A 17,705-nucleotide genomic window follows, 5' to 3' on the forward strand; every position below is an offset into this window, starting at 1 on the left:
GCCAATAGCTGTGCAGTTGGGTGTGTCCGATCGTTGTTTGGGGCCGGCGTGAGGGAAGGACACTGATGTGAGCAAAGGGGATGGGCATAAGTGACATCAAACGGGGAAGAGAAGTAACCACACGGTCCCAGGTGAGCAGCATCTGTAATGAACATTAGATCCCAGCCCAGTGCCAAAACCCGTTCTCTCGTCAGCCCAAGTGAGGGGCTGTGTGTAAAGTGAGTGCTGTGGGCCCCTCTGTCATCGATGGGCCCCGGCACTTAGTCGGGTATGCCGGGTGCTGGCGCCGGCCCTGAGTTATGTTAAAAATATGTCCCGCTTTTAGTAGAACAAAAAATAAGCAAGACTTTTACCCAACACCAATTATGACATAATCATAGGCCATTTGCCAATTTTACTTTTTTACACATTAATTCTTCTATACAATTATCTGGAAATAAAGCAATAATTATAATAATCACATGCCTGAAATGACACAAAACACATGTTCAAAACAGTTGACTTTATTTATCTTTTTTTGTTGTTGTCAGACAAACACATTGATTTCTGGACCACAGTAGAGGATGGAAACCTTTCACAAACTTATTTATTTGAAAATACAAATATAAAATTATACTTTCCACATCTATGATGTGAGAGACCCCCATCCACATAGTATTTTACAATGAGGCTTTAATAAGCCATACACAAAGACCTGAAAGATGCGATGCTTGAATTAGATATATGTATATATTTATATAGATACATACATTAGTATATATATATAAAAAAAAATAGTCACTACCAAAGTTCGCATCAGTTCATACTAAAGTATAAAAGTAAGGGCTAGGTCTGCCACAGTGCCATTAAGGTTAATTTGTGTAAAGATACGTTGAACCACCAGTGATGCTTTGTTTTCCTTGGGATCTAGAGCTTACACGGTACATTAGCTTCTAGATTTGACAGCCCACCTTCGTTCCAAAACAGGCACACATATCTTGCACCGAGTGCATTGTGCAGTTTATAATAAGCATTGGTGACTCCTGTATTTCGTCTTATTCTCTATCTACCCTGTTAGATCGAAACAAAACAAAAACAAAAAAAAATTACTAGGAAATAAAGGAATTTGAAGCTCATCTATATAACAGTACATTCTGATTGTTCAGTGACTTCACTAAAGTTCAGGTGGGCAACTTGGGTGACTTATAACCTTTACAATTTTTTTTTTCTTTTATTATTTGAGTTTACTTTTTGGTAAAGTCATTACAGTATATTGAAGTATTGCTTAACATACAGAAATCTTAGTGTTTACATATATGTGGATAATTTGATTTTGAAGACTCGTGAATAGCTGTAGGATGTCAAAACATGACTGTTATGTACAGTGTATCTTGGTAAGAGCAGAATTCCATAGGTGCAATCACAGATTCTCTTAAGTTCCATAAAAAATCAGATTGAGTTTTGTAACAGACATGATAATATCAGCATCGAAGTAACACCACACAAGACACGTTTTTTTCAAGTTAAATACAAGTTAGTGTTTTTGTAAACAGTTATACATCACACAAACCATGGATGACTTCATACCGATGTAATAAATAATATTGCTTTAGTCTTGTTTATGGTATGGCAAACACTTAAAACGTCTTTGTGGCTATGTCCCTAGCCCTCATTCACACTTAAGGATAACATTACATTTTTGTTGATGAAACAAAGTAACATACGAGTTAGTACACCTTTCAGGTCGTCATTACCAACAATTACCAACAACTGAACTAGTCTAGTACAATGTGTCTCATTCATCAGCGGTAAACTGCTGTACAATGATAAATAGAATGACAGTGACAGAGCCATGCTACCTTAAAGTCCAAGCTACAAGTTCAACTTAGAGTGAATATCATGAAAACCTAAGGGGTTAATAGAAAAAAAAAAGCAAACTTCATTTTAACCAAGGGGATCGTGCTCATTTGTTGGTTAGTGTTTTCGTTACGTTTGGTCTGGACCAACAAGCATTTTGTAGAATCACCTGCTTGTCTCCTGTTACTGAGGATTTAGTTTTATTTTTGGAAGGCATTGTACAAACCCACTGTGCTATGTCTCCACTGAATACAAGTGTATATAAATAGCTCAAATAAAAGGACAGAACCAAGGAAACAAACATGGTTTTGCCATGGTGTCACATAAAAGGCGTATAAACAATTCATTCTCGTCTCATTTATACAGTGCAATTAAAGTCCAGTATTGCTTGTCCATAACTAATTTCACTACATAAAGGCACTGGTCAGCATGAGTGTGCCAATCACAAATGATATGACAGTATTCAGTAGTATTTATTGAGTGCGTACTGTGTCTTAATAAAGAAGCAGAATTTACTGTAACTAAGGTAAGGTATGAAAACACAATCCGGCTTCCTATACACTCATGCCAAACTCACGGCAGGACAATGAAAAAAAGTGTCTGATAATTATACATTATATAACAATACTATACTGATATAAGGATGCAACTGCTCATGTGACATCACGTGATGTATTCAAGGCTCACATCATTGGAGGACACACTGTAAACCTACCTGTGTATACAGCATGTCTGTGCACTAACTGTGTGAGTCCCAGCACCTGATTTTGCTTTTTAAGACATTATAAAATAGGCCACCATAATGTATCTAGTACAGGAAAGATGGAAAAAGCCTCAAAATGAAGCCCTTTAAGGTTTATTTTACTGAGGTCTATAGTAATTGACCAATTACATAACTTGCTCTGAAATGTAAGCCTTTCACATAGCAACACTGAAGGTTTTGTCTACAAGTGAAATTGAAGATATGAAAGCTATGACGTAACTTAGGCCAGTTTAACTTGGGTCAAGTATATTCCTAGCTCTAGTTTCAAAGAATGAAAAATATATTGTGACCCTCAAGAGATCTTTAGCTTATTCAAGAAATTTCCTAACATTTAATGTGCATTTGTCATGATCAGTTTCATATATTATAATAAAAGTAGTGACAATTGGAGCCTAACAGGTCCTGTTCCTCAAATGAATAAAGTGGCTTGTAGAGCATGCATCTTTCTGCTCTATTCAGTATCCATGGCACTGCCAGAAATAGTCAAGCCCTCATCTACAATGAATGGAACAGCAATTGATGCAGGGGGAAAGGGATGCCTTTTCCTATGATCAGAGGTGGTTAAACCACTGAGACCCCAGGACATTTTTTTCTCCTATACAGGGGATAGATGAAAGCATTTAATGTTGGCACAACATTGGCCTTTAAAACTATGTTAATAATTTCCCAGCATGCAGTTAGAAAGATGGTTAAAAAAATGTAGACCAAAATTATGTTGTCTTGTGCTATACTGCAAAATGCCCAACTTTTAAAACTATATTTCGAGCTGTGAAGGGGGAAATTAATTTTGTGATTAAAATACAGAAACAAGGAAATGTGTCACTATAAAATTCCCCATATTTTTATACAAACTTTTAAAAATATTTTTGAGGATCATTGTTAAAAAGTTTTATTTTTGAATTTTCCATGTCACCCATACCTACATATTTTCCTGCATCTTCCTAGCATGTTCATTTAGAAAATGCTTTTGTCAGCAATATGAATAAATCCAGTGCCTTTTAATGATTTATTTTACAGGATCTGGCTCCCTGCCAGCAGTGTGTGGTGAGGCCCGAGGGGGAAGGGGGACAGTACAAATGCAAGTCGTCTTCTCTTCAATCCCTCCTCCGTACTTTTGGCCCTCCCTCAGTCTCTCTCCTGCTTCCTGAGTGAGGTGAGATTGAGGAGAAGATGGCTCATGCCATTAAAACTGCCTTCCTACCCCTGCACACACCACATGCTGCTTTCAGGGAGCCCGGTAATTTAAAATAATTGAATAAAAAGCATAAAAATTCATATTTCTGACAGAGGTATTTTTGAAATTAACATACCATAGGCTATTGAAATAAAAATGACCACCCTGATGATAGGTTCCCTTTAAATAAATAAAAATATCATTGATACATTCCCTTTTACCCTGTATAATGTATTCTTAATGCCATGTATACTGGAGAGGTGTATCAGATGGTAAACAATAATGCAATTAATTATATGTCTAGTAATAGCAAACAGGGGTTGGGGCTGCTTATTGTGCAGAATAATACACTCATCAAATGCAAAACCTCAGCCAAGAATCTTTTTATATTTGTGACAATATTTCACATATAACTGCAAAAACAAGGCAACAATGCAATTATTGCCATTATGGCCACTATTACCACAAAAAGAGTCAAGGTTGTTGAGAGCTGCTGATATACTTAGTACAACATGAAACAAAAACACAAATGCTAACTACGTCTTGACAAAATATTTACTTATGTACTCCACTGAACCATACTTGAAAAGTACATTGGCCACCATACAAGTGACACAGTTACTTTATTTAACACAATGACAATAATGTACAGTTGTCTCCATTCCAGCTTGGAATTGATTACTGTTATTCCTTGCAAAAAAAAAAAAAATCAAAAAAATATCACAACGTGTTAAATTCTGTACATGCTGAAAATCGCATTCTGACCACTAGGTGTTTCTTAAGTAATGTTGTTTTGAATAGCCACTCAAAACACTCATGAGACAAATCTGGATGCGTCCAGCCAAGAATAAAGGTAAGGAGGGGTCACTTCTGTACAACATGATTTATTTGGGATGCACTAGTAAGAAGATTTACACAAAGCAAAAAAATTGTGTATACAAATTAACCATAACGTGATCATCGGGCTATGAAATAGGTGTGATAGAAATAACTAAACTGCATTTGTTTGGATGCATTTAAAGTTTGTGATTGGAAGTGCTTGGAAGTCTCCAAAAAAAACAATAGATCATTGGTCAAACATCCAATAGTAAAACACAACCTTACAAGAAGCAAAAACTGCCATGGAGACACGACCCTTTGTCCTTGAGTAAAATAAAAAAACATCAAAAGCTTTGTGTTAGAGAAATTTACAAAACCTTGAGAGTACTAGATGAAAATGGGACTAGAGGAAGTTCTAGGTAGCCACATTTAGAAACAAAACAGGTTTCACAATTCATCTGTGCGCCAAAGGGACTGTTTAAAAGGTGTATAAACATGAAAAACATAGTCACACAGATCATCAATTTCTTCTGAGCGTTCTTAAAAAAATATTAGTTTTATTTTCTCTTTGTAAAATCATTTATTATACCATGCCTCCCTCTTTAAAAAATAAATTAAAAAAATCCAGTTTTGCATATATAGCATTAGCATTTAAGGTAGTATGGCATTCCCCTTTTAAAATCAAGGGAGGGTAGGGAGATCTGCAAAATGCCTATTAGAGATTGCCAGCATTTTTAGCATTGTGAGACCTTTGGTTAGTTGAAACCACATCAGATTGATAAAATAACAAACAACAAATATTTAAAAAATGATCAAAAAAGAATTCTTAAATAAGAGAAAGTTCTATCCTTACTGGTCCTAAATATGAAGATCTACGCCTATTTTGCCTGTAATCTTAATATCAATACATCTACCAAGATTCCTTATAAGAACAAGAGAAATGAATTTAGTATGTTAGCATCAGGACAGCACATTTACACAAAAGCCACTATTTACACAGCTACAATATCAGTGAGGATAAAATAAATTCTATGAGCTGGTGGGAATGAAAATAACTTGTGTTCTGTAAATATATATATATATATATGTATGTATGCATGGAAGTACAGTACATTATCAACATTAACAAAATATTTGCTTTAAAAAATCCCCTGACTTTAAAGATCAAGGTTTGGGGACCAATTTCTTTTTTTTAATTACACAGACAGTTTGGTTTGATTTATTTTTAATGTTTAAAAAAAAACTAGATTTAGTTAAACAAAATGACAACGGAATTCCACTTATAAACGTGGAAAAGATTTAAAAAAAAATCAAATTTAAATCAGCATGCCCCCCCCCTCATATTTGCTATTCTGAACCTAAAAGTATGGTCTAATAACCTATTAGTAACATTTATAAAAATAGGAGTGCAGCAGCTTCTGTTTCAGAAATGTAGCATTCAGTGTCTTGTACTGGCTGTTTGAAAAAAAAGTACCAATTATTTTTTTCTTTTTTTTCTTTTTACATGTAACAGTTAAAAAAATAATAAAACTTGGCATATACAAAAAAAAAATCATACAACAGTACGTTAATGCCATATACACCTAGTTGTACTTCTATGTCACTGTTGTAGGCCTATTATTTGACAAAACTGAAAATAAAATATCCTTCATAAGCTTCCCCAGGAGAGAGGACTAATATAAAACAGCCAAAATAATCTTGTGCAAATAGGAAATTCTCAGTTTTCCCTACCAGTCACAGTGCAAAGATGTTCAATAGTTTTGTTATTATTATTATTCTTTCTATAATAAATTATTCTTTATCTCCTCTATCATGATAGTTAGAGCACTGAGGTATTAAAACAAATGATTCGCATTCCTAATTAATTAAAAGAGAACAAAATGATCAGAAGGTAACACAGGGTGAAAGAAGCCTTTCTTCTATGGCATGTGTCAGTCACTGGAGACAAAAAAAACAGGAATAGCTCAAGAAATACATAGAGCAGCTGAAATGGCTGGACTATTATTTGATCAAATTTAAAATTACAAAAAAAAAATGATGCATTTCAAAATAAAAATATTTTAAATATTACAATTGTAGATTAATTTTCAGTCTGGGCAAATTTTTTTTTAGTTTTTTTTTATCCTCAGAACAACAAAAATAGAACTACACTTTTAAGCTGTGCACAAAGTTTAAATAGGTAATATGCTGGTATGACGCTAGTACAGTTATCAGGTCTAAACATCTACACAACAAATGTAACAGTGTTAAATCTAACTAATAGGGCACACATCCTGGCAACTCACGCAGGTATAAACTTTTACAAGGTTGATTACTACCTCTTGTATTGTTCAGAGATGCTGAAGATTGCTTGCCCTCACAAAAAATATATAGATTTTTTTTTCTTACATGTAGTTAATGGAAGGTTATTTACAGCACTTCTGTTTATTTTAAGAATGAATTTCATAAAACCTTAGAATATCACCTCTTTCAACAAGAAAAAAAAGCACTTATAGAAAACCGAGGACTCAAAATTTCTCGTCCTTAAGTTATTGCCGAAAATAGATAATCAGTTTAACAAAGGGAAACATCACAAAAAAAATTCTACAGAATCACCTTAGTCAGCTGCTCTTTTACATTATGTACATCATGAAATTGAACATTGTACCTCAGTACCAAGTAAAAACCAACATGAACTTTCAAAATATGCTAAAACCCATTCCTTTTTTTTTCTTTTTTCATTTTTGTTACCAGCTATTTTTTTTTAACTCATTCATGATTGGTAACAATGTTTTCAACTTATATTAAAAGTTCAATCTCTGCAAAATAATATTGAAAATAAAGACATGAAAAAAAAAATCAACCGTTAATAAAGCTACAGCAATATTAAAAAGAAACATAAAGGAAAAATCCAAAAGGAAAAAAAGCATTGATAAAAGCAATAACTGACAAATTTCTCTTTTAAAGGGAGAAATAAAAGCTTTAAAATCTATAACGCAGCAGGTTCATGAGATGACGAGATTGAAACACTTGCAGTCCCCCAGAATGCCATCTCCAGTTGTGTTTCTGCATCTTGTACTAAATCTTGTACTAATGATAATGTAGTACTGAAGGTCTGATGACATCATCCCAACGTGGGACCATTCAGAAACTTCGCCCGGTCTTGCCTGGGCATCCAGACAAGTTCTATAGCAGGGAAACAAAGACAGACTTAATACACATAAAATATTCATACATTACACAATGAATGATTGGTGAGAAAGTGTTAATAATTCATCCCAAAATAGAATTTTATAAGGAGGTACTTTAATAAAAAAAGGGAATAAAAAGTTGACAGTGAAGTTGGCACTATATATAATAAACATTAGTACTAACTATGATATAATATATACACAAGTACAAACACAAAGAAGAGAGTTAAAAATCAACTTAAAGTAAACTGCCTTGAAATTAAAGAAGTTCTATTTTTTACATTTGGTAGTGGCCTTGGTCCAGCAGGTAACATGAACAGAATCGGATAGCATCTAAATTTATATATATTTAATTTTTTATATGCTGGTCCCAAAAGATTCCTTTAAAATGTAGTAAGCTAACAGAACACTGCTATCTTTACATATTTGCAATCCATATTCTTCTCATTGCCAAGCTACCATATGGCCTAGTAGATGGATCATCTACTCTCTGCTGATAACATCAAATTATTCATTTCACACTTTATCTTGGTTGAAGAAGGAAAAATTAATTTGTTTACTTAAAACATACATCTGACAAATACTAATTAGGCAAATTAAATATGCTTCTTTTAGCTATGAAAAGTCACAATTCTGAATCAGTGTACAAGGATGGTGTGGGAGGAACGTGCAGTCAAATCAAGCCAACAGTGAGTGGGAAGTGAGAAAGGATGAAATAAATCAATTTTGAGAGAAAATTAAGCAAATAATGAACCAAGTCTGCTGATAAGTAAAGCTCAATTGCAATCTAAGATTCTAAAGAGCGAATCAGGTAAGAGAAGTGGACATTCATATACATCCTATGAGACATTTATTGATTGTAATCTTGAAGATTTTGGAAGTCTTAAAGACTTTGGATAAATAAAAGGGACCAAAAAAGCTTAAATGCATACAGATTGCATAGATGACTTCAGATTTAGTTTATGTTTAACACATAAAGTTTCTGAACTTTTCAAAAGAGGCAACACAGCTTTTAGTTTTGGGAACTCTGGTCTCTGTCTAAAAGGTATGTCTATTTTTACATGATTACCAAGTTTAGGCGTTTCTGTTGATTTTGGACATCAGCAGTGATCACAAGTTCACTGGATTGCTGTAGCCTACCCTTCTCTTCTCCCCTCTCATGTTTTCTAGCTGTCCTTCACACAGCCATTTCTGTCCTCTACATGTGCAGTGGAAGGAAGACCATGTGACGTGTCAATATAAAGTCATAACAAAAGTGGAGGTCACACGATCATTTCCACAGCAGAGAAAAACCACAAAGTAAGTTAATAAAGTATATTGGACGTTTGCAGCTAATAAGTACTTATATTTAAAAAGATATAAAAACAAAACTTTCAATGAGAATCAGTATAACTAGTAATGTCCAGTCATGCTCAGAAACAACATAATAGTTACTGTAGTGTTGTATGGATGTCAGCATGCACATCCTTCTATATCCCTCATACTCCTTCTTCAAAAGCTCCTGCAGGGTTATGACGGTCATGCAGCTCTATGTCTTTTATCGACCTACCCATGAGATGTCTCTATTTGTACATTTCAAGGGACAATTCATGTCCCTGATTGTTTTCCTTTAAAAATCCCAAAACTGTAAAGGAAACTTCTGGCTATTATGTTCTGTTACTTTGACCTGTTTCCCTTCTCTGATAACCATGCCTAGTCCTGACACAAAGCTCAGTGTTGTAATAGTGGATATCTAGGGAATAATCTCTTTTAGAGTCCATCCAAAACCAAAAAATTATATGGAAGAATGTCATCTTTACAGAGAATAATAAAGGGCAAACAGCTTTAACATCTAATACTGAAGGCAAGAGAACAGCACTATAAGTCATCCCTAACATGCTGTTAGTTATGTATAAGGTTAAGGGGAAAAACTCAACTAGTAACCTCAAAAGTCTAAAAAAAAATGCACAAGGAAATGTATTTTAAAGTTCTCTTTGTATTTTAGGGGAGAAAATGGTAAGTACTTATAAAATACAGGCAGATCAAATCAGCTACACTGTAATTTGGAAACGTCTAGAGCTGAGCAATTTTTGAAAACGGGGGAAGCAGCCAAAATGCCTAAATATTATTGCAGCTTCACAAGAGAAAATTAGTTTAATACTTCACAAAAAATTGCAGCTCCATTTTATTCCTGAAAAAGGTGCTTGAAGTGCGTTGTGAATGACAGGAACGTAGGCATTTATGCAAAATGACTAGAATTTACAAAGAAATATACTTTGATGAATTTAAACATCTGGTTATTCGTTTATTTTCTTGTAAGGTAATCGCTAAACAGTGCTCTCAACGGCAGGCATAAAGAGCAGCTTGTGAAGTAATGCTTTTACTCTTTGTATGGCACCTTGTTCCAGCAAATACAGAGACATTGAGTTGATAAGACATACTTAGCGTAATAAGATCGTTATCTCTCTTTGCAGAACACAATTGAAATTAGTAGAAAGATAATGATAAAGTTATCTATTCTCTACAGTGAAAGTATGAGCAATGCATTTATCCCTTAACCCCTGTAGTGAGGCAGTATATGGTAGGATCCATCAGACAAGCTAGGGTTAAAGTTCCCTAGGGGGACTGAAAAATAGTCAAAAATGTATGAGAAAGAAAAAAATCGATTTAATTTATTTGGTGGAAGCTTGAAATATTGACAGTTATTGGAAAATTACAAGTGATGTGTTTCTTTCTGATAATCACTACCTCTAAAACAGTTTTACCTCTCCAAAGTTAATACAAGATTTTCATTCATATTTTGGGCTCTCTACAGTAGCTGAAGACACAAAAGGTGTTTCATATTTTTAGCTGCAGTAGAGTAATCCGATATGGTTTATATTTTCTACAAATATGATATGATTTTGATATGGCACAAAATGTTATAATTTGCTGAGACTATATAGTATATTAATGCAGAATATATAGTTGTCTGTTTTATATTATCATACACAGAAGCAAATAAATGCATTCTAAGCTGCCAATAACATGCTTTACCACTATAAACACTCTAACTGAAATTAGTAGTCACATTATAAAAGCTGTGGCCAGCCTGGTACAGAGCAGGAATAGCTCAGCAGATTGAGAAACATATTCATTGCAACCTTAATTTAAACCCAATCGGAGGGTAGTCCGTGACATACCAGTGGCACACCTCACACCCCATAACTGTTTAATGCCAAGTAGGAAACTACTATAAGTTTGAAGGGGATGAGTTCTATTTGTATTATTTTTATATACAGGCGGTCCCCTACTTAAGGACACCCGACTTACAGACGACCCATAGTTACAGACCCACTGTGACCTCTGGTGAAGCTCTCTGGAAGCTTTACTATAGTCCCAGACTGCAATAATCAGCTGTAAGGTGTCTGTAATGAAGCTTTATTGATGATCCTAGATCCCATTAAAGCAAAAGATTTTGAAACTCCAATTGTCACTGGGGCAAATTTTGTTTTTTGTCTGGATCTACAATTATAAAATATACAGTTTCAACATACATACAAATTCAACTTAAGAAAAACCTACGGACCCTATCTTGTACGTAACCCGGGGACTGCCTGTATTCAGTATAAGGACCTCTCAAGCTATGTTGACAGTGTTTATATAGCAAGCTTAGTCGACAAATTATTTTGTATGAACTATACCATTTTACATTTAAATTTCAATGCCTTCTTTCAGTAAATGCATTCCTGTTGTACAATATATTGCTATACATCTTCTCAGGTGGCTGCTTTCCTGAGCATTGAGGGATAAGGTGGGTATTCATATGCTAACACATGCAAACACAGAAATGCCAATTTTCAGATGCTTAAATTTGTCGTGGATAAAAAAGTACTACAAAATGTTGTTTGCTTATACTGTCCTGAATGCAAATGGCAGATTTTTGTGCTTTGGGAATAAGATAAAGCTGGCATTATGGGCTATGGGTTCTAAATGGCTTGCCTTATGACTGAATGTCTAGGTCAATTATTGCAGTTCTGTTATGCATTTCTTTTAACAACAATATCTTTGGGAAAGCTTTATTTATCCAAATAATTTTTACTTTGTTTGTTGCCACTTAAAAGTTTAAAGTTTAACTTTAAGGATAGTTTTATTAATTACATTCTTAAATCTTTATAAAATCAGCCAATACATGAGTGCAAATGTGAAAAATAAGCTTTTTTTGTCATTTTTCCTATATTTTTTATTAAGTAGTAAAACTGAACAAACTTTTACCAAATATGTTATAAAAATATAGAGCATCATTCCATCATCCTTTCCTAGTTCAGCTACAGATGCAGAGGGTGTTCTACAAATTGTGAGCTACTGTATATACTCAAGTTTAAGCCGAGGCACCTAATTTTACCAACAAAAACTGGGAAAACCTATTGAGTATAAGCCTAGGGTGGGAAATACATTGGTAATTGCCTCCCCAGCATATAGTTAGCAAGTCCACAGTGGTATATAGCTAGCCAGCCTCCAGTACTATATAGCTAGCCCCCTGTAGTATATAGCAAGCCCCAGTAATATATAGCCAGCCAGCCCCCAGTAGTATATAACCACCCCCAGTAGTATATAGCTAGCCCCCTGTAGTATATAGACATCCCCTTGTAGTGTATAGCCAGCCAACCCCCTGTAGTATATAGCCAGCCAACCCCCAGTAGTATGTAGCCAGCCCCCAGTAGTATATATCCAGCCCCCTGTAGTATATAGCCTGCCAGCCTCCTATAGTATCTAGCCAGCCAGCCCCATGTCATATATTGCCAGCCAGTGGCTGACATTACAGTTTGTGCGTCGCCCAGGCCACGTGCACTGACCTGTCAACCCTGTCTGAACCAAGTGCCACTGAGGGAAAAAGCTCAGAGCAGCTCATAGTCTTGGCCATGTTTGCAGCTCACACTGTGTGAAAAAGTCAATGGGGGTAATATATAATTAGGCTGGCTCCCATCGACAGTTCTATGTCTGCCCTTGGAGTTATGCTTGTAGTTCTGCTGCCTTCAGATTCATTAAAGTAGTTTTTGGTCCTTGATAAATCTGTTGGCACTGTTATTATGCTATGAGGGTTGTTTGTGACAGTCACGTTAAAAGTCACAGCAGGGTGGGGACTGAAGTCAATTTACATCTAAACAGAAAGTCACAATACATGAATTCAGTTGTATTGTGAAAACTTGCCTATGCAAATAATGAATTTGGTGCAAGCAGGATCCATGTTGTCCTATGTTCATTTGGCACAATGGAAAGTCGCAAAAGAACATTGGCACCACAACTGCACCAAAACAACGCCAAACATAGACAAAGAATCAATGATGCATAACTCCCGCTATATTTGAAGTAGGTTGGGGTAATGATCCCATTCAGTGCATTAGCCAGTGTTTCACTTATTTTTTGGGGCTAAACAAGCAAGGGGAAACCATGGGTCAAACAAAGAGCCTAGTTTGCCTCCTTACAGCTCAGGCTCAGACTTAAAAAACTGGGAAGGAGATTAATGATTTAAAAAAAGATGTTTGTGTGCATGTCGCCTTTAATACTTTACAAACACATTTTCAGGGTCCTCATGGGTGACAGGGGGACCCCTTTATCTTTACAAACAACTTAGATTATCCAATCAATAGATGGCCAAGGCATCTAAGGGATTAAATACAGAGGATCTAAGTTTTTACAATCCTAGCTGTTGGAACCAGTGATAATACAAGTGAAAACCAGCAACAACTGTTCTGCTCAATTTCTTCTGTAGGAGAAGTCTTTTAAATTGACTATCCAAAGAATACATGTAGCGCATGCAGCATGTAGGCAAAGTCTGCAATCAATAAATGTTGATACTGCTTTTGGAATCAATGATATATGGCTGTAGTTACTGAAGTGAATGGTTATACACAGGGCTGCAAAATGGGGTTTCTTTCACCAGCGCAAACAGTATTTATCTATGCAACAGGAAAGGCAAAGGGCAAAAAAGATACATACGTAATTAACTAGGGAAAAGCAAAAAGGTTAAAAAACTGGCAACATTTCAAATTTGGTATGCTGAGGTGATGTCTTAAATTGGATTTTGTATAGTTTAAACATTTTTAATTTCACATAATTGTTCCATAGTTATTAGAGGAAGAATGTCATCTTTTGACTGCAGTATTGGCACATTGCTTAATTATGCTCCGTGGCATTCTCTGCACACTGGAACTAAGCTGTCAGCCTTTGTTTGGAAAAGTACAGTGTTTATTAGGATACAGAAATGATTTGTGCATTCACAGATACAATATGGTTCTCTTCTTCAGTCGAGGCAATGTGCAGACGCATTAAGGTGATCCGACAGCTACAAGTAACATATCAAGAGGCTTGGCAGAGTTAAACACTTGATCAAACATGTCATAGACTAGAATTAGCCTATTAATTAAAGCAGGCTAATAGCATTAAGAAGTGGGTCAGTAATAAAAGATGGCTTGTTAGGAATTTGTAAAGTTGCAATGCTCCTTGGGAATATGATGTCGCATTTCACTTTCCACTAATTTCCTAATCAATAGACTTTTTCATTAGCTGTTTTAATCGCAACCTCTAACTCATCTTGACTTAATGTACATCCAATAGTAATATTAGCACCTTCTAGGCAAGGATCAGCTAGCTAAACAATTAACAGCTTCAAGAAAAGAACAAAACGGGAACATTCCATCAAGTATACGGTACAGTTTATTTGTTGAGAGTGCATCCAAGTAACGGACACAAAAAAGGTGACTTCAACAATCCACATACTGTAAGTGGCAATAGACTTTCTTGCTTACAAATGATTAACTAGAATATATAATTGCATAATGCAATGTCTAGTCGTAATAATTAATTTAAATATAATAAACATAATAATCACCACTGCAAGAAAGAAGCTGCTCAGAGTGACTGCTTGAAGTTTATTGCCTTACAATGTGTCATGCAAGCTTCTACACCGCAATATTTCTATATAGAGAGACGGTTTTAATGAAAAGCAAAGTCAGCAAAGTTCACATCTGTGAACAGTGAAAGAGTGATGCAAAATGTGTTAGACACCAAAGAGTTAAAAAGAGATAGGTGTATGAGTTGATAAAGGGAAGATGAAGACAGCAGATTACATGTATATATTTCAGTCAAATATAATGGTAGAAATTAGAATACCTCAAAGTGAGATGGCAACCAATCACCTGAAACGTTTCAATGGTATCCATTTGTAAAAGCCGTTGCAATCAAAGGCCCCTAAAATTGTACAATTGTTGAGTTTGTCAGAGAGAATTCTGCATTTCAGCTTGATAAGGCATGGGTGGCATGAATGTGCATTTCCCCACATATATGTATTTGTACACAGCATGTTACATTTGTAGCTAAATTATAATACATCACTGCGAGTGCAGAAACAGTGCTAACAGGGCAGCTGCTGTGAGATGCCATACAACAGCTTGTGAGACATTTACTACTTAACCTTCGTAAGACAATAATAGGAAATATACGCAAAACCCCACTGAGAAAGGCTGCCAACCTCTTCTCCTCTGTGCATTGTAATAGCCCTGCAGAGAAATATTAACACAGAAAATCTGTGACTTCAAGGCTGCACTGTCTTCTGAGCAGCCCAGAGGTCACCATAGCCAAGCATTCAAAAGCACAGAGGGCTTCTCCAGTAGGTGAGGTATGAAATGAGACAAGTTTGGAAGGTTGAGAAAGGGTAATTTACCTTAGTACGCAGGTTAGATGAAAGATAATGTATCCTATTTGATAATGCAAGCAAACCAGATGAGATTTTAAGGTTACTATGGTGACATGATATTCTGAAGATGGTTTCTACTAGGTTCAAAGGGTTAGTGATTGACTTGAAGCTGTGTGAGAAAATGCAGCAATTTAGAATGGGAAATCTGTCAGGTTTCAGCATGTGCAGCATGAAGTAATACCCTTTCCCATGGTGCCCATAACTGAGCTTCCTGTAAATGGCAAGATTGGCATATTGGCATGTGTGTGAGGCATCCAGGCTCACCGATCGTGGTATTAACTCTTTAAATTCTGCTGGCTGTTTGGTGCTATTTACATGCTGACAGTGCACATGCCATTCTCCCCGGCACTGTCGCTCCCCATGACATCATCATGGACTGATGATCCTCAGAAAAATGTTGGCATGCATACACCACCGGCATTATTTAAAAGGTAACACCCGTGAACATGTGAACATTGCCTGAACGGTTACCAGAGTGGGGGGGAGGGCATTTTTACAGGTCCACTCATCCCTATTCAGCAACAGAAAGGTATTAAGTGGTCCCATAGAAAAGTGTGGTCTGTATAGTTCAGATGCACACGGTTCACAATATTTGCAGCAGATTTCAGAATAAATTTTAATTGTATCTCTTTAAACTCTAACCTGTATAAAAATAATTTCTTCCACATCAAATGTGTTCCTAGCATGTATGTGCTGCACATTAGAATAGTAAGCCTACAAATGAAAGATGCATAATGAAGCTAGTGACTATGGACAGCAGTTTAGGAGTAACAATAAAATCTACAACCTTAAACAGAATATAACAAATATAACATATTGGCCCAGATGGATTATTATGTCTGGGCCAATTTATTTGTCTATGTTTGCAATGAAAAAAAGTGTCTTTGGAGCTTGCACATGTATTTGTGAATGGTTTGCGGCAGTTTTGTGTTGCGGTTGCATTTTGTCCAAAATTTTAGAAAACTGTGCACCTAAAAGGTGTGGTATTGCTTGAGCCACATTTATTTAATTCACATTTATTAAATCACAGTGAAAAAAGAAGGTGCAACTGTGTGCACATCCTGAAGACAGATCAGATACTAAGAGCGTGCGACACTATTGGATTATCTGGTGCAAAGTGCACATTAGTGAGGCAAACAGCACGAATGCAGATAGCACCAGTTTTTATATATTTGGGCCAATGTATGTACAGCAAATTACAATATTGCTCATATAGAAAAAATTACTCTTCTGTTTTCAATTTATGTCCTAAAATACACGACCAGCCAAAAAAAAACAAATAATACTGTAATGATTTCTATATTGGTATATGTGCTCAATCTTATTCATCAACCAATATAAAGAATTTATTTGCTTTTATTTGAATTAAGTGTGCTCTATATATAATGCTAAAAAAACCTCACGGATAAACGTAAAGGGGTTGTCCACTTTCAGCAAATAATTTTAGATCTCTGCTTGATGCTGTAGAAAGCTTTTATGTTTACTTCCAGTGGATACAGACCTGTCCATGTGATGGACATGCAGATGCATGAGCTGTTAGTATCAGAGTTGCAGCACGTCCATGGACATGGCCATGGACAGATGTCTATTCACTGGAAGTAAACATAGAAGCTTTCCATAGCAGGACAACAAGCAGAAAACTGTGAGGAATTGAAAGTGTATTTGAAAATTGTGTAACTTTTCCTTACACAAACCATATAAATTATTTGCTGAAAGTGGACAACTTCTTTAAGATGAGTCATGTTGAGATCTTTCCCTATCCATTCTGAAACCTTCAAGTCTTCTGTATTACCTTTCCACATAAAGTTTTTATTGGAAAACCATCATTCCAAAAGGTTAAGGTATGCTACAGGGCTGCGGTTCCTTCTGTTAAGAAACTTTGAGGAACAAAGTTTATGATGCACCACAGTTATATTAAAAAGGCTTGCTTTGAAAAACTGGACAAACTACTATGGATGTGGACTGGAAAAAGTCACCTGATTGGACATAAACTACACAAACTTGGATCACTGATTCATTGGCTGAGTAGGGCCACTCTCAATGGTCCAGCGTGGATGCTGTGGGGGTTACATTTCTGGTTGGCAAACTGCAGGTACAACTTCATTGATCCATGAAAAGTTAAGATTCTACTGATATATATACAGGTTTAATATTTAACATGCAGTTTTCCCAAGGCATAGCCCTGGGAAGAAGTAACTTCATGTGCTCCGCCTCAACAACTCCGCTACT

At 35.7% G+C, this 17,705-nt stretch overlaps 1 protein-coding gene across 9 annotated transcripts in view; it reads right to left on the reverse strand.

Moving 5' to 3' along the window:
- Positions 1-485: 485 nt before the first annotated feature.
- MSI2 (musashi RNA binding protein 2) overlaps positions 486-17,705 on the reverse strand; it is a 466,329-nt gene continuing 449,109 nt past the window's right edge. For 7 of the 9 annotated variants that reach the window (XM_072136093.1, XM_072136099.1, XM_072136102.1 and 4 more), the window contains 2 exons: positions 14,894-14,971; positions 7,619-7,757 (listed from right to left, as the gene is read on the reverse strand). In XM_072136093.1, the coding sequence (XP_071992194.1) occupies positions 14,930-14,971 (42 nt within the window). In that variant the 3' untranslated portion in view covers positions 7,619-7,757; positions 14,894-14,929. Of the gene's footprint in view, positions 7,758-14,893; positions 14,972-17,705 lie in introns of all 9 variants that reach the window. The other 2 variants (XM_072136101.1, XM_072136094.1) reach the window with 2 other exon arrangements.

The sequence above is a fragment of the Engystomops pustulosus genome, chromosome 2 (genome assembly GCF_040894005.1).
Source record: "Engystomops pustulosus chromosome 2, aEngPut4.maternal, whole genome shotgun sequence".
NCBI lineage: Eukaryota > Metazoa > Chordata > Amphibia > Anura > Leptodactylidae > Engystomops > Engystomops pustulosus.